This window comes from Dasypus novemcinctus, chromosome 15 (genome assembly GCF_030445035.2).
Source record: "Dasypus novemcinctus isolate mDasNov1 chromosome 15, mDasNov1.1.hap2, whole genome shotgun sequence".
NCBI lineage: Eukaryota > Metazoa > Chordata > Mammalia > Cingulata > Dasypodidae > Dasypus > Dasypus novemcinctus.
The window spans coordinates 23,893,176-23,915,889 of record NC_080687.1 but is presented as its reverse complement, the minus strand read 5'-3'; the positions used below and the strand labels follow the sequence as shown (position 1 = coordinate 23,915,889).

Below are 22,714 nucleotides of genomic sequence, written 5' to 3'. Positions count from 1 at the left end.
TTTTGCACTGAAAATAGGCTGTTTAGAGCAAATATGTGGACAAAGACTCATACTGCTCCACCGATGTCCATTGTAAATGTTATTCACACAAGGAGAATTTATACATTAGTGAGCATTACATATTTTACATTGAGATCCAATATAAACATATACAATAATACATACATAAAACTGAAACAAATGATTCACAGATATACAAAAAAAAATTGCTACATGCTATGTACTCTGGTATTTCCCATTTTATTTCATTAAAAAACAAATTATGCTGGTCCAACAAGTCCCATAAGTTAAGAAATCCACATTTTATGTCTCCAATTTATAAAAAGAATTGAAAAATAAAAACAACCAGTGATCCAGAGATCTGTCAGTACCCACCTTTTGACCCGGAACACCTGGATTGCCAGGTAAGCCATTAAATCCTGGGCGACCTGGATTCCCTGGAGGACCCATATCTCCAGGAATGCCGTCAACACCTGTTTTGAAAAGTCACAGTCATTAATAAAATATCATTCCCCACTTTCTTCACTTCTTTTACATTTGCTCAAATGTGCTTCAACTGGTTTGAGATGGTCCACATCAGAGGACTCCTTTCTAGGGGGCTCTAAGAGGCAAGGTGAGACCACCTGGCTCTAGGCGTGCCCTAGTGCTACCTGGGGCAACTGCTGGTGCCACACAACCACTTGCAGCACCCATGACCCCTTTTTCTTTCTGTCTCACATTTATTCTCCATCCTTTCTACTCTCTTCAACCGTCTTTTTCTTGATCTACTACACCAAAGCAAAACAAAGGAATATCACCTTGGCATTTGCAGACTAAGGATGGTGGTTTAGACTCTTGCTGCTCAGAGTGCATTGTCATCACCTTGTTAGATGTGCAGAATTTCAGGGGCCAGCCCAGACTTACTAAATCAAAGCTGAATTTTAACAAGATTTCCAAGAGATTTGTGGGCACACTGAAGTTTGAGAAGCACTGCTTTTTAGACCCCTTGTCTCAAACTAGATTTCACGCACACTGAACTGCCTGGGGAGACTGAAAAAGTGTCTGGGTCTACCCCCAGAGGTTCTGAAGCAATAAGTAATTGGGCTTTCTTAAAGCTATCCAGGCAGTACTGATAGGGAACAAAGTTTGAGGACTACTGCTTTAGACTCTGCATGGTTGATCCTGAGATCTGTGAAACGTAGTAAATGGTAATTTTGCTTAAGCACAATGCTGAGCCCCACATGCCGTGGGCCACTGTACAGAGGGAACCCAACTGCCTGCCCAGCATCTGTATCCCCCAGCACCTATGCTGTTCTTTACTTTTTAGTAGGGCAAAGGATTGCTACTCAAGGCAACCCTTATCAGATATAATTCCAGGTTTTACGATGGAAATGATATGTTACGCGTATGGAATACAGTGATGCTCATGAACACAGGGTTTGGAAAAGGCCTTGGCATTTGTCCCTCTTAGACATCAAGGGTCTTCTGCCCTCTAAGCCTGGCAGAAGTGGCCACCTGCCCGGATGGGTGTTCTGGGGCTCAGAGGAAAAAGGCTGCTGTCTCCTGCTCTCTGCGTGTAAAGGTCCATGGCAATGGAAGTGGTGAGGTGTGGCATCTCTAGATAAGAAGCCTGGGAGAAAGGAAACGATTTCCACCTGAGTCTTGGCCAAATGGCCTGTGCATTGAAGTCAGGAGGCCTGATCAAATGGGAAAGGTGTGCCCTTTCTTCTCCATCCTGGAACCAATCTCCATAATGACAATTCTATAAATCAGAGTCCACCTCAAGGAGAGGTAGACCTCAGAAAGCGCAAAACAAAAAATTTCCTCCTTGTTGACTTACAGTTTTCAGAATGAAGTGGCAGTTATGAAATGTCAATGCCCTGTGGGTCTTCAGGACCCTCCAGAGCCCAGGGACCTTTTTGGTAAGAGCAAAGCCCCAAGGCCCTGTACTTGCCTACACCCTCCCCCCTCTTCCCCCCTACCCCGGCATTCTCTTGGACTCCCAAACCTTCCTGGTGTGGGTTCTGATGGACTGTATTTTTAATTCACTGAGAGGAGAGAACCCCTTTAAGGGCAGGTTTTTAACAAATGCAGCAGTTGACAGTACTCCTGGGCATCTTATATGATCCTAAACGCAACATCTTTCCAACCCAAACCACTGCCCTGGGAAGCAACACTTCCCTCCCTGGACGAAGTGATCAAAATCATTGTTCTCTAAACTGTACAGGCTCTTTTGAAAGCGTCCACTTCACAGCGTGTTCACTAACTCCCTCAGCATTTTATATCTATTGCCTCACGTTCTCACGGAATCTACGCAGGGGCTAAAGGACAGACTATGGCGATTGCTGTCCACTGGCCGGGGAAGTGACTCTACCCCTGGGACGCAGCTGGCCAAGGGCCCGAGCCAGGGGCCGGCTCACAGGCAGGTTAGTCGGAAGCTGTACCTTTGGGGCCCGGAGGCCCTGGAAATCCAATTCCCGGCTGGCCCACAGAGCCTTTCTCCCCCGGGACTCCTGGCCTTCCTGGGGTTCCAGGAAAACCTCTGTCGCCTGTTGTGAGAACAACAAATGGTCAGCATAAAAAAACCTGAGGATTTTCATGTTTTATCTACATTAGGCGAACTTTCTAAGAAGTACCTTGGGGTCCTTGGAAACCTGGAGAACCCGGAAGACCTTCTGCTCCAGGAGGACCTGGTAAAGGCATGACTTTTCCTGCTTCGCCCTTTGGACCTGGGAAAAATAAGAGGCATACAGTGCCTGAGCTACTATATCCTGTCCTCTTACAGCCCCTTTAAAAATGGTACTTTAGTGCACCTAGATAGAGAAGACTCCATTTATATTTGTTCATTTCTTCCTTTTGCTTTTCTAGAATCTTTCAGCGAGAATAACTCATTTCCCCCCAAATTTATATCCAAAATGACCCGAGACACAAGAATTCCTTCACAGTCCCAAATAAAAGTCATGAAGAGCTGAAAACTCTACATTAACAAAAAGTGAGATGGGCCTATGTCATTGCATAGTTAGCCTGTTTCAAAAAGTCAAAAACATTTTTCCTGTTCTCTCTCAAATTACCAGACAGTAGTAATGCTGTTTCTTTGAGGCTGACCTAAATATGTTCATTTGGTATTGAAGTGCCTTCGTTGCCTGATAAATGTGTGATTTTATATAATCTGTGACAGAGTAGCTGAATTGTTCTGCACTATGTCAAACAGGGAAGGAAAATCACCCCTGCTGCTCACCCAGCTTTGCCCACCAGGAGACACTGCCTCAGGGATCCACTGGGGGTCAGGATTTAGCTTTTAAGAAATGACCAAAAGGATCACCTCAAAGAATGTACACACTGAATCTTCCCCTGCCTTCTAAGAATTTGAAAGATTTAGTAACATCCAACACATTCTGTAGCTACAGACTATGGAAAAAGCCAAGTGACTGACCCCAGCACGTATCTGCTCTAAGTCACATTTCTGGGAACTGGGCTTACGTGATCACCATGGTAAACTCAGCTCTGGCAGATCAAAAAGCTTAGCTTTCTAATCCAAAGCTTATGGGGTCTGGATGGCCAAGCAACTCCAGACTGTGGACAACTGATAAACAGCACTGTCATTAATCTCTCCTTCAGGAATCTTCTTCCTCTCCAGTGCCAAGATCTATCTCTAAGTGCCCCAATTAACTTTTCTGGTGGTTGCTTCTGGATAAAAAGACAGGCTAATTCCTTTTTACAGCTCTGCAGATTCTAGAAGAACACAGAAAATTTGATTTGTTGATTTTGGAATCAGGACTTAGGAGGAAAAGTAATCAAAGATCCCTTTTCCAGCTCTCTGAAGGTCTTTCTAAGTCCAGCCCAGTATTTCCCCACCCCCTAAAAGATTAATACAAGCATTTCTGGGACTCTTGCTAAACAAATAATAATTATCAGTGGAGTTACATCTTGGTGCTAAGTGCTCAGTTACTATATAAAGTATGAGAATGATGATAACAGACACAATGGAATACTGTGCTTGGACTTTCATCAAAGAAAGACTAATATTTCTTACTGTTGAAATGCTTATAGGCTTTACACTATTTTGATAGGAAGTAATAGTACCTAATAGGGATAGGAATTAATAAACTCGGGCTAGATTTATAATTGGTAGCAAATTTATGTGCAAGAAAATACTGTAATTGATCCTACACAGTTCTTGTTATCCAACAATTATTTAATAATAAACAAAGACAATACATAATTATTTTTTACTATCCAGCTACTGTGTTTATCAAGTTACTAATTACTATTTTAATCACCTAAAATCCTGTCATTCACTTTTACAACCTTTTTCTGCTTCCGAGGAATGTAGCTTCCTTCTTTCATCTACATCCAAGCTAGTCCTACCTCTGCTTGTCACTACACGTTCAATCCAGAATTGTCTAGAGTAATACATGCATTCCATCTCCATTCTGAATCACATTCAATTAAAAAATTATTCAGTGTCTACTGTGTGCAAGGCATAAGGCTACACTTTTTTTCCACTTACGCCCCTAAAAATAATCAAGTTATGGAGAATAGAGAATGATAATGGAAACCTTTGCCCTAAAATTGTCTCACAAACCACCTGACTGTAAGCGTCTGTCTTGTTTGCTACTCTCTTGCCAACATTCAGCACAGTGTTTGGCACACTGTTTGGCATCTACTTAATAGTAAGTGACTGAAGCCAAAATGGAATTAAATGCATTTGAAACTGCTCTGGAATTAGTCAATAGTCATCTCCATATCCAGTGAAGAGGGTGAGACTACATGTCTAAAGGCACACAAAAGCCAATACTGGGAAGCGGACTTGGCCCAGTGGTTAGGGCATCCGTCTACCACATGGGAGGGCTGCAGTTCAAACCCCTGGTCTCCTTGACCCATATGGAGCTGGCCCACGCGCAGTGCTGATGCGCACAAGGAGTGCTGTGCCACGCAGGGGTGTCCCCCGCGTAGAGGAGCTCCACAAGCAAGGAGTGCACCCCATAAGGAGAGCCGCCCAGAGCAAAAGAAAGTGCAGTCTGCCCAGGAATGGCACTGCACACACGGAGAGCTGACACAACAAGATGAGGCAACAAAAAGAGACACAGATTCCCGTGCCGCTGACAACAGCAGAAGCGGACAAAGAAGTACTCGCAGCAAATAGACACAGAGAACAGACAACTGGGGCGGGGCGGGGGGAGGGGAGAGAAATAAAATAAACAAATCTTTAAAAAAAAGTCAATACTGACTGTTCATCAAGGTATAACAGAAAAGAGCTAAAAGGGAAAAAAAAATTGTTTAAGTTGGTATTGCCTCTACATAAAAGACTGACTTTTACTGCTAAATATCATACACTTCTGTATAGGAAAATCACCTACACATTCAAAGACTTTTTAGCAGGCCTACAGATCATCCGGTCCATTTTAATTGTGAATAAATGGAGGCGCAGAAAGGCTAAAGAAGGGCTTGCCAAGGTCACACCCCGCTTCCTGAAAGACTGAACTCAAACCCACGTCCCTGCCTTCAGAGGCCAGGATTCCACGGGTTGCACCTTAAGAGTTCTCGGGCCTTACCTGGGAGCCCTGGGTTTCCAGGGTTTCCAGGAAAACCTGCTTGTCCTTTGTCACCAATTGGGCCAATAGGACCAAATCCTGGTGGGCCAGGAGGGCCGATGTCACCACGACTTCCGGGGAATCCAACTCCTCCAGGGGGGCCACGTTCTCCTTTAAATCCTATCGAACCCTGAAGTGACAAAATAAAAAGAAACGTCTTCAGCTGACATACCAACCACTCCTGTCCAGGTCACATTTTTCAGCCATCTGTAGTAAATTTGTACCAGAGTTCAACTGGCTTACACTATTTAGTTACTTCGTCAACCCACCCACAAAGGTCAATCTGCAGTTCATAAAATAAATCAGCATTCTTTTCTCCAAGCCTAGCAATGATTCTCCCTCATTTACCCCACATAAGGAGGCACTTCAAAGAACGAGATATTTATATCTTGAATCTTCTTGTAAATGATTACTTTTACACTATTAGCTTTAAACAGCCTCTCCCAGCCAGTGTACCAAAATCTTTTCAATTCTCACAAACACATCAGCAGATTCCAATCTACTGCCATCTACTATTTAAGTTAGCACTGTCAACATTTAGGTTCATAGACTTAAGTTTTCTCATTACCCATGAAACAAATTCATTTATGACAATCACCACCCAAATGGTTTCCTGAAAATACGAGGATAGGATGAAATTATTCCTTTCTTTTCACAGGTCCTTTTGTAGATTATGGAAATTCCAAAGTATGAAAATAAACATACCGGTGAGCCTTTGGGGCCAGGAAGACCCGGATGGCCATCTCTTCCAGGGGACCCTGCTCTGCCTGGAATACCAGGTTGTCCTGGAAAACCTGGGTCTCCTTTGTCACCTTTGAGTCTCACGTCAAAGTAAATCTCGCCAGGCTCTCCCTTGGCTCCTGGCCGACCCATCAGCCCTGGTGTTCCTTGTGGCCCCTACGACAACAAAGCGTTGTGATGTTAGAGTACATTCAGCCATGTAACCGATCAGCTTGACTGGAGACACGGAACTGTGATGCCACCTTCTTGAAAAATGGCATTGTGATTCAATCTCATCATTCATCTTCCAGAAAAATGACAAAGCCCTGTGACAGAGCCCTGATTTGACCTTGTAGAAAATACTCTTTAGAAACGTCCTTATTAGGCTTTCCAGAGGCCAGGATGGGGGAAGGGGAGTAATAAGTAATATGGCAGTTGGAATAGCACTCACATAACCTTCTTTCCCCTTACAACAGTTAAACATTCACAAGACCATTTTAGCAACAGATGGAAGGGAAAGGCAAGACAGACTTCCTTGGAGAGATGCTGACTGTGCAATTCCCAGGGTCCAGAAACCAGAGAAATGGCTTCTGGGTGCAGGTGGTGGTTGGAATCAATGCAGGTGGGAAAGTCATGTTTTTCCTAAGTCTTGCCATTCCTTGAAATAGCACCGGTTTCCTTTCACGCTCCACCCCCTATTCCAGAAGAGATAAGGACTTCCAGGGCACCAGTGAAAGAGGAAGCACTAGGAAGTGAGCATTTGCCAGCTCTATAATTAGTTATTTTGAGCAGTCAGCAGAATAGAATTAACTTTCCCAGGAGGTACACATTAGAACATTTTTCAGATCCTGGAAAGTTAAATCTGCAAGGAATGCCCACACCCTAGAGGCATTCTGAGAGTCAGGATTCACAAGGAAAATTGCAAGAGTTTTCAAAAATTTTCTCAATTACTTGATCTCTTTGGCCTTAAAAGCAAATATCTTCAGCCTTTCTGCTGACTTGGCAGAATTTAAACTCTTGCACAATTCATTTCATTTGAATCCCTTTTCATAAACTCCCTCTCAAAAGGTTCTTGGATATACATGGGACTCACACACATATATGCACCTCTGTGGATGTACATATATAACTTCTCAAAAGAAGGAACAGGAGACCAATTTTTAGATTAAAAAAATGACAAATATTTATGACTTGGCTACTATGTTACATGATCCTTTGTGTGTGTATATATATATATATATATATATATATATATGCTCTCTATATATCATCTCAAAGCCTTAATACAACCAGTCAAGCAAAGTATATTAACTACCATTTAGCAGATGAGGAAAGTGAAACACAGAGAGGATAACAGATTTATCCAAGACTACACAGCAGTATATATGCTGGAGCTGGGATCCAAACATATATATTTTGGCTGTAAGGTCTGCCATACAGTATGAGCACTAAAGAAAGTTGGTTATTATCTAGAAAAACCAGCTCATTAGTCAAGTGTAGAGACTGAGGACTTGGAGAGATTAAATGTCCTGCCAAAGTCAAGCCAATAGCAAATGTGGGACTAACCCAGATGGGGCTGACTTATTTTCCTATCCATATTGTCTCTTAAAGAACTAAAACAAGCTAGGCTAATGAATGGGAAGTTGTTCTCTGCTAAACGCAGAGGGGAGAAACCCTGGATGCAAACCCAGCACCATCCAGCAGACTTTCAGAAGTATGCACTCACCCCACTTTTCAATACCATTCAAGATTTAAATGAAGTAAAAGAAAAAATTCAGCTCCTTGGTCACTCACAGCCACCTTTCAAGCACTCAGTAGCCACATGTGGGCAGGGACTACCTAACTGGATAATACAAACATAGACAATTTTCATCACTGCAGAAAGTTCTACTGGACAGGATGACAGTTGGTATGAGCTGGCCCCGAGCTAAAACTGCCTCTTATATAACACAGGAGGGAGCGCATCCATCTATCATATGGAGGGTTCAGGGTTTGATCCCCAGGGCCTCTTGACCCTGACTGCTAAGATGGCCCATGCGCAGTGCTGCCATGCATAAGGAATGCCGTGCCACACAGGGGCACCCCTATGCTGGGGCGCCCCACGTGCAAGGCGTGCACCCCACAAGGAGAGCCACCCAGTGAGAAAAAAGCACATCCCCTCAGGAGGGCGCCGCACTCACAGAGAGCTGGCGCAGCAAAATGATGCAACAAAAAAGAGACACAGTTTCCCAGTGCCACCAGATAATGCAAGCAGGCGCAGAAGAACACACAGCAAATGGACACAGAGAGCAGACAATGGGGGAAAGGGGAGAGAAATAAAGAAAATAAATCTTAAAAAAAAAAGGACACTTCACTTAGATTTATTCAAAACAGGTGGAGGAAGCCCACTCTATTTACTGTGGTCCCAAGAGTGGGAACAAATTATTTCTACCAGCCACCTGTCAGAAAGTTTAACAGAGAGTCATGGAAAATTCATTAGTTCAGATATATATTAATGAGCACATAATATTGCTTTTTGAAGTTATTAAAGGGTGTGGGGCTTTTTTTCAGCTTTATCTCTTGAGTTAATTTTAGCTCCCAAATATCCTTAAATCCCAGCTAAAATTAGACTCTCCTCTGTGAAGCCTTTCCTGATATGCACAGGACATTCTCCTGTGTTGCCATGGTATTTTGCATAAACCTCATTATAGAAATTATTCCACTTCATTTACTTGCATGTTTGTCTTTCCACCAGTCTGTAAGGTCTTTGAGGGCAGGGATCAGGGCTTCCTAGTTTTGTGCCCTTAATAGCTGAATCAGAGAAGACACTGAAGAAAGTATAGGCTGAATTGGCAATGTGTACCAATAGGAATTAATGCCAATGTAAGAAACTACGACCAACATACACTTTTCTCAACCTGGAACCATCATTATATTATTTTATGGTGATTATTCACAGCCTAGAAATAAAAAAGTTTTGCAATACTATGATCACATGATGAGAAAATCTCATTTTTAAATTTTAGTACTACCTTACCAGCCACCATTCTATTTAAGGGAGAAATCCAAATTTTTTTTTTAAAGTAATATTTGTGACCCTCAGACATCTCATAGAGGTTTTTTCCCATAGAACCTCTTGATCCTAAGTTATTCAAATGCCCTTTGATACACATCTTTTAAGATAAATACTGAGGAATCAAATATTGCCCTGCTACCTAAATTAGATATGATCCTACAAAAATACTGTCTCCTTCTAAAAGTGGTGCCACTGTGGGAAAAGTCAGGAGGAGTACACTTTAATTAACCACTTCCAGTAATCAGGAAACTTTCTCAAACCAACTGTGCTTCATCATCTCACTCAGAAAGCAAGTCCTTTGGTATATGGAATCCCTTTCCCAAAATCAAACACTCAGCTTTCAAAAGGAAATGTCACAGAAATGTGATTTAAATCAAGAAAATTCAGAGTGTTTCTACCCTTTATAATTTTAATCTTCTACTCAGAGTATTTGTCTGCTTGGTGGGTGTCTCTTTTAGTCTCCACTCAAATTCAAAATGAGAAGAGCACATTTTGGGCTGGTTAAACCATATTTCCAAATACAAGGAAAAACACTGTCTTCTCTATTCGATTATTTACTCATGAATTCATTTTTAGAAACTTTTTTTCCATCTATGGAATGAATGGCACTCCTGATGGAGAAGCCTGTTGATAAGAATTTTAAATTATATATTTTCTTTATTTCCTTCTTTTCCTTGATTTTCTCCTCAACCATCCTTTTTATCTCCTCTTTTCCATTTTTACCAGGTTTAGGGGCTAGGTAGTATACCAGGAAATCCAAGTTGATATATAAATATATATAAAGGCTGACAGAGGCTAAAAGCACCCTTTTCTGCTTCCTTCAAAGTTCTTCTGTCTTTGATCCTCCTTGCAGCCAGGGCTTCCCAGTTATTTGAACTTCTAATTTATTTTGAAATATTTAAAACAATTGCAACGTCTAACTCAGCTCCCCAGGCAGCAGTGAAGTTCTGGAAAGCACAAGTCCAAGATCCAACTTCAAAAGGAGAAAACTACTTCTGAATTCTAGCTGTTCCACTCCTGTTTCAAGTAACTTTTGCCCTGGCCTTCCCTTACAGAAACTTCAGGTTGGAGACTGAAAGAGCCCCTGCCAAACAGGGGAACATCCTGGGTAGCAGCACTGGGGAAAAAATAACCCTGGGAAAAACCTTTAAACGTTTTAAAGGGTTACATCAGAAATGGCTATCACCAAAGACTTGACACTTGATTTTTGACCTAAAGAAAATAAGGAATGAAAAGAATTGTAGAAATGAGTTAATGCTAACAAAGCTTAGAAGAACAAAGAAAATGTGAGGATGGGGAACAATGCTGTAAATTTTTAAAGTCTTGGAAATAGCGATTATTATCTGCAATAAAATCATTTCCGTCAATATTTAAAATTATTATTATTCTCCTCCATCTAATGGCTTCTTTTAAAACTCACTAGAGAAGTTATGGAGTTGGTGTTTTGTTTAACTGGAAGATTTCATGCGGAGATGACTGGGAGTTCATTTATAGATTCCAAAAAACATGCCTATAAGAGATGTTCGTGATAGGAATTTTCCAAACACAGATCTCTAAAATGAAGAATGAAAAAAAAATATTTCATATCCCTGGAGGCAACAGGTCTGTTTACCTCATTCTTGCAGAATAAATTGTTGGTGCTGAACCTATTCACCTAGCAAGTTTTTAGATCACCTGATGTGAGGCTACCTTTTGAGAACAATGGTAATGAAGTAAGACAGCAATTGTAGTTTCTGGGAGGGGACTCTCGATGGCACCAATTGCTTTAAGAAATCATAGAGACCCTGGGGGACGGCAATACTACCATTTGGCAGCACCTGAACTCAGGGGAGCAGCAACTCAATTCTCACCAGGTGAGAAAAAAAGTAATTGAGATGCAGAGTCTGGATTCAACAGTCCTGCTCATTCTCAATGCTCCACAAGAATGAGCGACTAGGGTCAAAGATTGTAATTCCTGCCTGTGACTGAGTGGCAAAATAATACTTTACCAGTTCCTAAAAAAAGGGAGAGAGTGTATTTGCATAAATGCAAAAAACAACACAAAAATAACAAAACTTGGTATTTGTTGGGTGGCAATTTCTAATATGCACATGAATTCAAGCAGGGTTACTTACAGGTACTCCTTCAAGACCATCCCTTCCAGGTAGACCTCTGTCTCCTTTGGCCCCTGGCTGTCCCGGAAAACCTTTCATAAGGACAAAGGAGGGGGGGATGGTTACAGCAGATCACTCATAAAATGATTCCCTAGTAACTTAAAACCCTTTCATAATCCAAAAGTATAAAGACCTCTGTATAAAGTGGATGGATGTTGTTTGAGGCATCTCAAGAGCCTAAGAACTAAAATGCCCAAAATGGGCCCAGAACGGGAAAAAGTAACCCGAATTGCCTACAAATAGCCCTGATTAAGGCAAGCAGCCATTTCAAGAAAAACGTTTCATTAACTTCATTCAAGAGAACTGAATTTGTGGAGCTGGGTAAAAACCACTATGCTTCCACCGTTTTATTAGGAAATCTTTACAATGCTGAAATGATAGGCCATCTTGATAATTTTCAACAACGTGAATAAATCCTGAAAGTATGGCTTAAAATCCTCATTATTAGTTTTCAGTTTCAAATACAGAAAATCAGGTCTCTCAATGGAGGAAGATACATTTCACTGCAAAGGTGCCGACCCACTGAGGTAAATCCTGACAAAATGCTTCTCACATTTTGAGGCTTACCGATTTCTCCATGGGGACCCTGAGGCCCTGGAGGCCCACGGAGTCCTTCTGAATCACAGAAGACACAACTATCTCCTTTTTGACCTAAAAAGGAAACACAGAGGTATTTACATGTAAAGTATGAATCAAAGTCTCTGCGGTGTGTTGGCAGAAATAGAAGGCGGCAAAGTGGCTTTGACACTAATAGTGTTATATTTAGACTTATGTTTGCTCAATTATCCATTGCCTCCTCCAAATGGCCCCATTTGCTAATGAGTTGAAACTTCACAGTCTGCTGTGTGCGCCTTTCTTTCTTTTGGGAACAGGCAGGTCACTGAAGGTGCTGCTGCCTCCAGCACACGTTACATCTTTTTGTACTTTTTCATGAATTCTAGCATTTCCACCCTGAAAAGGACAGGGGCTGTCTCACTAAAAAGTGAACATCAAGTTTGCCTATCAGCCTGAAAATATTTGACTTGTACAATTCTGTCTCTAATTCTAAATCTTCCCAATTTTTCCTCTTGGCTTTAGTATTCTTTAGTGAACTAAATCTCCTAGATTTTAAATCTCTGTTACTGGCTGATGGCTAATCAATATGAATAAGAAGCCACAAAGGTAAGAATAAATACCTGACTTACACAAAGAGTCAGCATAAGAGAGAGACCACAGCAGAAAGAAAGAGGAGAAAATGTTCTTCAGGAAATTCTAATATCTTAGGTCTTGATTTGCAAATGAGGCTGAAAGGTCTAACAGTGTCTTAGATAGGCCTACATCTTAAACATTCAAATATCTGGTTTCAAGTCAAGCATAATATAGATGGAAAAGTGCACAATATGGAACGGTGTCGTCGAGGGCCATCATGAGGCTTGTGTTCACCACCCTTCCCCTTCTTTCCCTAAAGGTTCTTCCCCTAGCCTCGGGTGCTGTTACTGAACAGCCCATTCCAGCAGGTCTTAAAGTCAGAAATGGAAACAGATCAAAGCAGGTAGCTCCAAGTCACTGAAAAACGGGTCCGAGGCACACTTTGTCATTTTATGTTCTTCCACGGGCAGAATGGGAACCCATTCAATACAACTCAGCTAATAATTAAGCTATGTTCTGAGTTTCATGGGTTTCTCTGCTTTCAAGACTAGAAGTGGGTGGTGAATATGCTAACAAGCTATCATCTGGGTAGGCTGATGGTTCTATAATAGAAATTCAAAGATACAGGGAAGATAGGAAGCTTCTTTTGGGATTCATGGGATGGTTAAATAAGATCTTACTATAAAGACCTTTTTAACCATTAGATTTATTACAAAATGGAACCGTCCATCTTGGAAAGCACCTGGTAACAAGAGGACTCAAATGACAAAGAGACTCTGATTGGTGGCACACATCTGATGGCTTCTAAGATCATTTCCCTCCCTCAAAGATTCTGCGATTTATGTGGCTGCCAAAATTCTCTGTTTGCTAAAATCATTTTCCATGGAGCATTTGTGTTTTAGACTTCTGAAAACCAAAAATTCTTTACAATCCAAAGGCAGAAATGGTACACAATGGGCTTGATGTTTTGAGCAGTCTCCTCTTTGTTCTCCCCACCAGTTAAAACAGGCATATCTGGGAAGCGGCTGTGGCTCAATCAGTTGGGCTCCCGTCTACCATATGGGAGGCCCTGGGTTCACGTGCTCGTCAGCACGCTGTGGAGAGCCGCCTGGCCCACAGGTACCTCGGAGAGCCAACTCAGCAAGATGATGCAACAAAAAAGAGAGAAAAGCCAAAAAAAAAACCAAACAAACACAGAAGAGCACACTGTGAATGGACACAGAGAGCAGACAGCATGCAAAAAAAAAAAAAGCCACAAAGTGGGGAGGGGAGATAAAAAAAAAAAACCCAAACATATCAATATCGAAATATCCGCTGTTTTTTTTCCTCCACTCCCCCGCTGCTGTTTTTGCTGTCTGTGTCTATTCACTGTGTGATCTGTATCTATTTCTCTTTTTTGTCTTCTCTTCTTGTTTTTCTCCTCTAAGATTTCCTGGGATTCAATCCTGGAGACCTTCGATGTGGAGAGAGTTTCCCTATCAATAGAGCCACCTCAGTTCCTGGTCTCTGCTGCACTTCACCTTGACTCTCCCCTTCAACTCTCTCTTGTTACATCATCATCTTGCTGTGTGACTCACCGCACAGGCACTCAGCTTGCTGCATGAGCACTTGGCTTGCCATGTGGGCACTGGCTCGCCTGTGGGCACTAGCTCACCACACGGGCACTGACTCACCATTTTGGGCATCCACACAGGCACTCGGTTTACCACATGGGCACTCATGTGGGCACTTGCCTCAACATGCGGACACCACATGGGTAGTCAGCTCGCTGTGTGGGCACTTGGCTCACCACATGGGCACTGGTTCACTGCGCAGGCAGGCTTTCTCTTCTTTTTCATCAGGAGGCCCCAGGGACTGAAGCTGGGTCCTCCCATATGGTAAGTGGAGGCCCTATCACTTGAACCACATCTGCTTCCCTCCATTGTTTATTATACACTCAAGGAAGATGGTGGATCCAGTGATAATCCACCTTTTTTTCCAAGACTGCTGAAGAGATTAAAATATGTGTCCTGTGTTGATATCACAGCAAACACTTGAAAACATTAGAGAAAAAATTCCAAGCCAGAGTAAAACTGCCATCCTTCCATCAGTAGCAAATTTGCTCACACTGTTGATGTGAACATGGCTTGGAGGGGGTAGTAAGCATTCCATGAACAGATTTGTGATTTGGCTTGAAGGAAAGTCTAGCATGCTTGGAGAAAGTAGCTCTCAAACTTTGAACTGAAAGTCGGTGATGCTATTTCGATCTGACTGAGAGTTTAACCTGCTAACTATGTCCACATTGGAAAGGTTGACTTCATTAGCTGTGGAAATGCTAAAGAGTGAGAAGTCTGACCTTCAGGACTAAGGCTCTGTATTTCCCTCCCAGACTAAAGCTTCTCTCTCAGGTTCAAATCAGGACAAATGCAAGAGATTTATAGAGAGACATTTATTTTAAGGATGGATTCTGAGGACAGTTTCAAATGAAGGAAGAAAATATCCAAGCCCATTCTAACCCACCCCAAAGTCAGCAAGTATGTGGCAATAAATCTAATATGTGCAAACACAATCACCTTTTTAAAAAATTAAGCATCTCTTACCTTTCTCTCCAACCTCCCCAGCCAATCCTGGCTGCCCAGGAGTTCCAGGAGGACCCTGATCACCCGGTGGCCCAGGCTGACATTCCACAATTCCATCTGAAATTGATTATTGATCATAAAAAAAAATTATAGCAGCATTCTCACTCAACTGAAACTATGCATTTTCACCCTCTTCAGTCAATCTCTAGTATAGAACCAAACTATTTTTAGGCTATTTGATAAATATTTGAAACCCAGCTTCAATTTGGTTCAAACAATCCTAGGATATTAACTTGAAAAACATGACTAACACATAGTACGTCATCCACTCAGCATCCCAAACAATCGCTGCTAACAGTTCTATTTTACAATTCTGAAGTATTTTTCAATTCACAAATCCCTTTCCTGTACATTATTTCATTTTTGTCTTGCAAGGTAGGTGCCATCATCCTTGTTTCACAGAATTAAGAACTTGAGGCTCAAAATAAGTGATTTGTCCACGGTCATATATCTGGTAAAGTCAAAGCTGAGACTTGAAGAACTTTTTTTTCCTTAAGTAACTTTAGAACAAAGTAATCATTGTTTCAGAGGTGCAGACTGCCCATGGGAAAATGCCTCTAATTGTTTGTTCATATGCAATTCTGAGCATCATGGATGAAAAGAGGCACAAAAATAAATTATGATAATGCAAACACCATCTGTTGTGGGTACTAGAAAAAAAAGTATTGTTTAATATTTCATATACAAACTGCTAGAGAGTTTATACTTCCTTCTCTCTTACTTTTGAAGAAAAATGACAAAGTAAGAAATTTAACATGCTGCTTCTGCCTGGAACATTCTTGTCATGATTGTAATCCAAACAGTCATGAGTTAGAGCCCAGGCTTCCCTATCCTTTCCTTTCTGCTGTAATCTAATAATGACTGAGAAGACAAGGTTAGAGGCGGCAGCAGTCATCTGAACATTGCCAAGGCTCCTCATACAAAAAAAAAAAACAAAAAAAACGGGCCTCTGGTTTGCCTGGGTGCTTTCCTCATTCTGGCTTGAAGGCATTCGCCAGAGTCAACATTTCCAGCTTCCCCATCCAGTTCTCTCTGCTTTTTGTAAGTTTTCAAGTGGGCACCCGTGGTTTTTGCCTTCCTGAACAAGAATACTTAAATGAGCAAGCACCTTCCAGTTTTATCACTTTGCTTAGTGCTTGGTGGAAAAAGAATTTAAGAAAAAGTCTGAGGGTGGACGTGTTCTTTCTTCACTGTGTGTTTGCTGCTTATTTGTTTTTCAGTGGGCCTCTCCCAATAAAGTACAGGCAGGAAGAAAGGCTAAGGTGGTGATAACTGCTTGTCATCTGGGCGCTGCAGCCCTACTATGTGCCCTGCTCTCAAGGTTTCCTTTTCTGTTTAACTCCTTGTTGACCCTTTGACCTATGCTCAAAGAGACTGATGGCCATGGACCAAAGAGTTAACTTTTATGCTTTAAAGATCAATCCCTCCTTGACTACAGAGAAGTGACATTTCTCTGGTGTTAGCATATAATAATTCCCTGATTCTGGGATATTGTGAGGCATAGAATTATTATGTATTTTTCCCAGCACACACCTCCTCACCTTAACCGAAATCCCTTCCCATACCTAATAAGAAAATGATGATGTGTCCTCCACAAAATCAATTTAAAATAATTTTAAGTCCAAGGCAAGAATACAGTGATTATTTTTGAGAAGTTCTAAAAGGCAGTCTGGGATTTCACATTTTACAATGTCTGCTCATCGAGAGTACCTGCAGTCACACATGGCCTAGAACAGACTGTAACCATATGGGACAAGAATGTAGTAGCGATTTGGAATGCAGAAATCTAGACAGGGAGGGTGATTAACTGATGCATAGTTAATGAGCTACTAATAAGGCTTCAGGTAGCAGTTAAGTTTTAAGATGGAGCCTCTTCGACACATACTGTAAATCTAGAAAAAAAAATTCTCATTTATAAATTATCACTAAATACTCCATAAATGTGAATTACTTAATTTACATTGACTTCAAAGGGCAACCTGGAAAATCAGGATGGTAGATATTATGAGTTAGGCTAATATTTCATACTCAATTAACCAAAGCAGAACATTCTGTATTGATATGAACTTTAGATGACCATATTTGTATGCCCTTCTCCTAGATTTTCCCAAGAATGGCTCCCTCACCTCATTCATGTATTTGCTGATCACCCTGTTTAAAATTACAATGCCATGATCCCACCTCACTCCCACCTCCAGAACTCCATGTTGCCTTACTCTGCTCTGTTTTTATCCTTTAGCATTCATCATTTCCTCCATACCATACAGATTATTTCTCATTTGGTTTATGTCTTTCTTCCTCCTCAGATTGCATGTTCCATGAAGACAATATTTTTTAAAGTGTTTTGCCATTGCTGCATCTCCTAGAACAGTGCCTGGCACAAAGTAGGCACTCAAATATTTGTTGAATGAATAAGTAATCCAAAGATACTTTTGATGCTCACAATCTCCTCTTATAAACAGAGAAAAACTGATTTTGGATTGAATGAATATTTCATCTTCATTCTCCACATTTCATAAAATCATGACGTTCCATGGTAATCTACAGGTGGTCCATTTTCCCTTCCCATTACCAACATGTCAAGTTTGAAGTCACTTATTATGTTATCACATATGCCGTGCAATCTGTACCCATGCATGCAGGTATACTTTGTTTTCGATCTTAGTTCTAGTTTCTCTGGAGGAACTAGAATGCCTTCTGTCTTCAATGAAAACTAGATAACTCAATGTCTTTACTTTTCACCTTAGATACCAGGAAACTCAGGGCTAGTTAACATGTTTCTTATTCTTTAAATCAGTGTTTCTTTACATTTTTAGTATTCCATTATTTTAAGCACAGTTAATTCTGCAAGACACCCAAGTGGAATATAGATAATAAACAATTGGACCTCCGAGCCACTCCTAATACACTTTAACTCAGGAGAGTTGACAGAGTACCCAGCTTTGTTCTGAATGGACACCAGAGGAGAACATCCCAGAGGGAACTTACTTGTGTGGCCTGGCTGCCCAGGGGGTCCAGGGAGGCCGGGGGGGCCTTGGAGCCCATCCCTTCCGCTTGGTCCAGGCAAAGATGCACCTGGAAATCCCTGGTCACCTTTTTCTCCTCTTTGCCCAGGGAAGCCAGGAGCACCATGCTCCCCTGGTACAGGGAAGCCTTAAACCAGAACAAAATCGCATGTAAATGATCCCAATACAAACTTTAATATCTACAGCACAAACCCATCTAATTTGACTAACTCTGTTCACAGTAAAATAATTAGTAGACTTGCACTGAATGGGGAACCACTCTAGAAAAGTAAAAACAAAATAAATTTGCACACTTCATACCATATAAATGCTGACAGTTAAAGACTTCCTACTAATTAACTTCAGGGAAAAAGGACCCATTATGTAGACATTAAAATCTGTGAATTTCACTCAGTGGATACAGTATTCTTAATGTATGAACAAAAACATGGTAGAGGGCATATTCTATCTCTACTTAAACAGTAAAAGTATGAAAACATCATTAAACAAAATACAAATGGAGATGAAGCAAAGGAGATGGTAAGTGGACTGGCAATCTAGAGGAAAGAGCAGAAAAATCAAGTCAAGGACAAATAAAATGGGACTGTGAAGAGGTTCAAAGTCAAGGTTATCAATCTAGGTCTGAACATATAAAGTCATGTATAACCAATGTACATTTTTAAAGGGTAAAATAATGTGGTCCTGTGATTGAGAAGATTTTTGATACAAAGTTTGAGAGAATGATTCAAAGGGTCACAAGTAAAAGTCAAGGTTATTTTATTAAGGCAAATATCTGGACTCAGCATCTGGCTGTGAAGATGGAGAGTATAAGAAAGGGACAGATGAGAGAAGTATGATGTAGAAGACTTGACATGAACAAAGAACAAAGCAGAGCAAAGAAAGAAGAGTAAAAACATACTGACTATGGGGAAAAGGAAATCAAATGATGGGAGTTGTGAAGAAAGATGAATAGATACCATTTAACTTGAATCAGTGGTGAGAAACTTTAAAATTGTAAAACCCACAAGTGTAATATGTTGAAGGAAGCAAAATGAAGGAAGGTAGTCAAAAAGGGTTTTAGCCATATACTTAGGAACCTCAACCAGTGGTAGGTAAGGAAAGAAAGCATCTCTATTAGGAAAGAAAAAATGGGACAATTAAATAGGCAGGAGGCCAGTCCAACAATTCAGCACCCAAGGAATTGAGGCAGATAATTGTGTTGAGGTGCAGACAGCAATTAACAGTGTCAAATATAAAGCAGAGGATGCAAACATGATTGAAAAGAGAACAGTGGTTTTGGCAAGGGAGAAGCCAAGAAGACTTCTACCAGTGCAGTCCAGTGGAATTTTAATGGTTATAGAAAGTAAATATGGCATACGCTAAGAGGAGAAGTGAAGTGGCATGGTCACTAGAAGGGCAGAAAGATCCAGTAATTTTGATAATCAAAGAGAAGAAAGCAGTTGAAGAGAAAGAAACTAGAAGTATTTAGTGTAGAACCAAAAAGTTAAGCAAGCAGGAGGAAAAAGAGCAAATGAATTGAAGGACCTGCCTTGGGTCATTACTGGAACACATCTCAGATAGGGGAGAGGAGATGGGGGGGAGTGGCCTGTGCAGGGAATGTTGTCTGTTTAAGCAAAACAGGGTAGAGGGAGCACTGGGAGAACTTAAAACCTAAGGACTGGGAGCACTCAGTTGTAGTGCAAATTCTAGGGCCCTTGAGAGTTTCCATTAGGGTACTTAAACCATATCCGCTGTAAAAACTGGGGGGAAATTACACATACCTTCTTGCACCCCCCCCCCACACACATATGTATTCATACACATATAGAAATACAACCCTTAGTCTCTGTAATACAAAATCCACTGGAACATGTAAGCCTAGTATGCACGAAACAAGTATATGTTAAATATATGCTGAGTGGGGCAGGACTCCAGAGAAGAGTCAGATTAAAGTCAACTACAGCAGTAGGGAGGCAGGTCATGAGGTGAGAAACAAGGGCATGCCAGAGAAGGGACAAGTGTCAGCAAAGGTGCAGAGGTGGAATGAACCTGCCTGCACTAGAGACAGGGGGCCCTGGGGAAAGACAGGAAACTTTCTGGAGAAGTGAGGTTGCAGTGGTGGGGTGTTAGTTTCAGCATGGAGACCTCAAGACCAGGGAGAGTACCCTCGACCTGATTAGAGGGAAGGGGTGGTCCCCATGATGTAAGTATTTATGAATTACATGTTAACCTGTAACTTAGCAAATATAAAATAGACACTTGCTATGAACCCTTCTTGCTTTCATGGATAGAAAAATGTGCAGTAATCTTGCTAGCTATTTTATGCAAATATTTGCTATTCTAATGCAAATAATAAACACGTTCCAAATATAAACCACAAAAGCATACAAAGGTATTCTTACCTGGAGGACCTTGTTGGCCTTGTATTCCTGGCAAGCCTTAAAAGAGAAAGTGGACAAACTGAGAATAGCGCATTGTTTATTTACACCTTAGATTTCTTCGCTAAAAATCTCACCAGGTGTGTTCCATGTGCATCGAGGCTCAAGGGGGACACAGACTACTGTGCTTTAACCATCTGTCTGTCCTTTGTGGAGCTGCTGTGCTCCTGAGGCTACAGTGTCAGAGTAAGGCTCCTTGAGATGCTACGTGACACTGAACGGAATTTCAGACTCTGTCACTAAAGAATTATAGGAGGTGTGCAGAGGCTTCAAAATGTGAATGGGAGCGGCCAAAATGGAGAAAGAGTGGGAGAGAGGGAGAAACGGAGGGAGGAGGAGTTTGAAAGAAGAAGAGAGGGAGGAAAAGAGGAAGGAAGGGAGGGAGGGAGGAAGGAAAGGAAGGAAAGAAAGGAAAGGAAGGAAAGGGAGGAAAGGGAGGAAAGGGAGGAGCAGGGAAGGGAAAGGGAAGAAAAGTGAGGGAATGAAAAGGGACAGGAAGGAGAGAGGGAAGGAAGACGCTTACCTTTGGGGCCTGGCTCTCCTTTAAAGCCTGGAGCTCCTGGGTAGCCCCGTTCTCCTTTTTCTCCCAATGGTCCGGTGCCTATAACCTAAATTAAAGAAGAAAAGAAGATCAACCTTGTGACATGGGAGGGGCTGAAAGCTACACAGCAGTGTAAACGAAGAAACCTAACACATTTTTTATTATTTCGTGAAATGTGACAGTAAAAAAAAAAAAAAAAGAAGAAGAAAAATAATCTCAAAAATATATAAAATGAATAATGCTTGTAGTAGGAAATACATACAGCTTTACTTCCTTTTGTAATAATTTGCCTGGTAACATCTTTCTTAGCCCTCTGGTGAGTTAACTTTACAACACTATTAATTTTGCTATTTAGGTTTGGAGTTTTCTAAATGTACATACAAGTCATAAGATGGTTATTTGACTTTAAAGCTTTTTTTTTTCCTTTTTAATCAGAAGACTGCTCTTAAATTCCCTCAAGCAATAAAAAACAGGAGCACTCCAGATTATTTATTGAAGGAGGTTTTTTCTGTTTTGACTTTTGCTTTTATTTAATTTTTCAAGTGGCCAAAAGTGGCATCTTCCTTAAGATCATAAGGGATAGAGGGCAAAAAGAATGTACCTTGGGCCTCATTAACAAGTAGCAAACTAGTTCTAGTTCCCTCAAATTCTAAATGACTGAAATTTAAGGAAAGCAATAAAGTCAAATACTACCTATTGCCCAGTGGGCATCAATTAAATTAGCAAATATTATGGAACTGTTAACACTCCATGCTGATGAGGTTAAAGTAAAAAGAGGATATTCACTCGCAGCTGGTGGCACCACAAATATGGAACCAGAACTACAAATACATGTGGAAGTAGTCAAAGCATTAGGAAGGCTCAGCACTTTGATCCAATATCTTGTTAATTCCGTGTAAGGCAAGTTATTCAAACATCCCCCCTGCACACGAACACACCCACAATCGCATGAACAAATACATCCATTGCCACATTACCTGACACAACGAAAGAATGCAGCAAACAAGAGCAGTAACATTTTCAGTGTTTCCAAAAGGACTTGGGGCAAATGATTAAAACAATTACGGCACATCACACTGACAGGATATTAAAAGTGATCATTGTGAAGCTAACTCGTAAACATGAAGAGTATTTATTTTTCAGAAGAAAAAGGGTTACAACATTAATGGCAAGAATCAAAAATACAGAAAGGTGTAGAATAGCACTTGCAAAAATAAAAGTTGTTTTTCTATAATAGTCCAATTTTGTCCATTCAAATGTCTGTTTCTCTTATTAAAATGTTCTTTAATGGACTATTTTTCAAAAAGTTTAAAAAATACGTTGCTAATACTCTTATCCTCACATAAATCTCTTCATTTTCAGTGGCTTAAGGATATGTGGAAAGGATCAAAATGAAATAAAAAATATCGAACTCCACACAATACAAAATGTATAATTATTATTTCACATGACAATGCAATTCTAGGAAATATTATGATAGGGC

General features: G+C 41.0%; 1 protein-coding gene across 1 annotated transcript in view; it reads right to left on the bottom strand.

Moving 5' to 3' along the window:
• COL4A1 (collagen type IV alpha 1 chain) overlaps nucleotides 1-22,714 on the bottom strand; it is a 156,769-nt gene that overhangs the window by 29,119 nt on the left and 104,936 nt on the right. The window contains exons 19-29 of the mRNA XM_004447022.5: nucleotides 21,214-21,298; nucleotides 20,655-20,690; nucleotides 18,236-18,400; nucleotides 15,209-15,304; nucleotides 12,069-12,152; nucleotides 11,463-11,533; nucleotides 6,279-6,470; nucleotides 5,535-5,703; nucleotides 2,616-2,708; nucleotides 2,424-2,528; nucleotides 376-473 (exon numbers count right to left, since the gene is read on the bottom strand). Of these exons, the coding sequence (XP_004447079.2) occupies nucleotides 376-473; nucleotides 2,424-2,528; nucleotides 2,616-2,708; nucleotides 5,535-5,703; nucleotides 6,279-6,470; nucleotides 11,463-11,533; nucleotides 12,069-12,152; nucleotides 15,209-15,304; nucleotides 18,236-18,400; nucleotides 20,655-20,690; nucleotides 21,214-21,298 (1,194 nt within the window). The remainder of the gene's footprint in view (nucleotides 1-375; nucleotides 474-2,423; nucleotides 2,529-2,615; nucleotides 2,709-5,534; nucleotides 5,704-6,278; nucleotides 6,471-11,462; nucleotides 11,534-12,068; nucleotides 12,153-15,208; nucleotides 15,305-18,235; nucleotides 18,401-20,654; nucleotides 20,691-21,213; nucleotides 21,299-22,714) is intronic.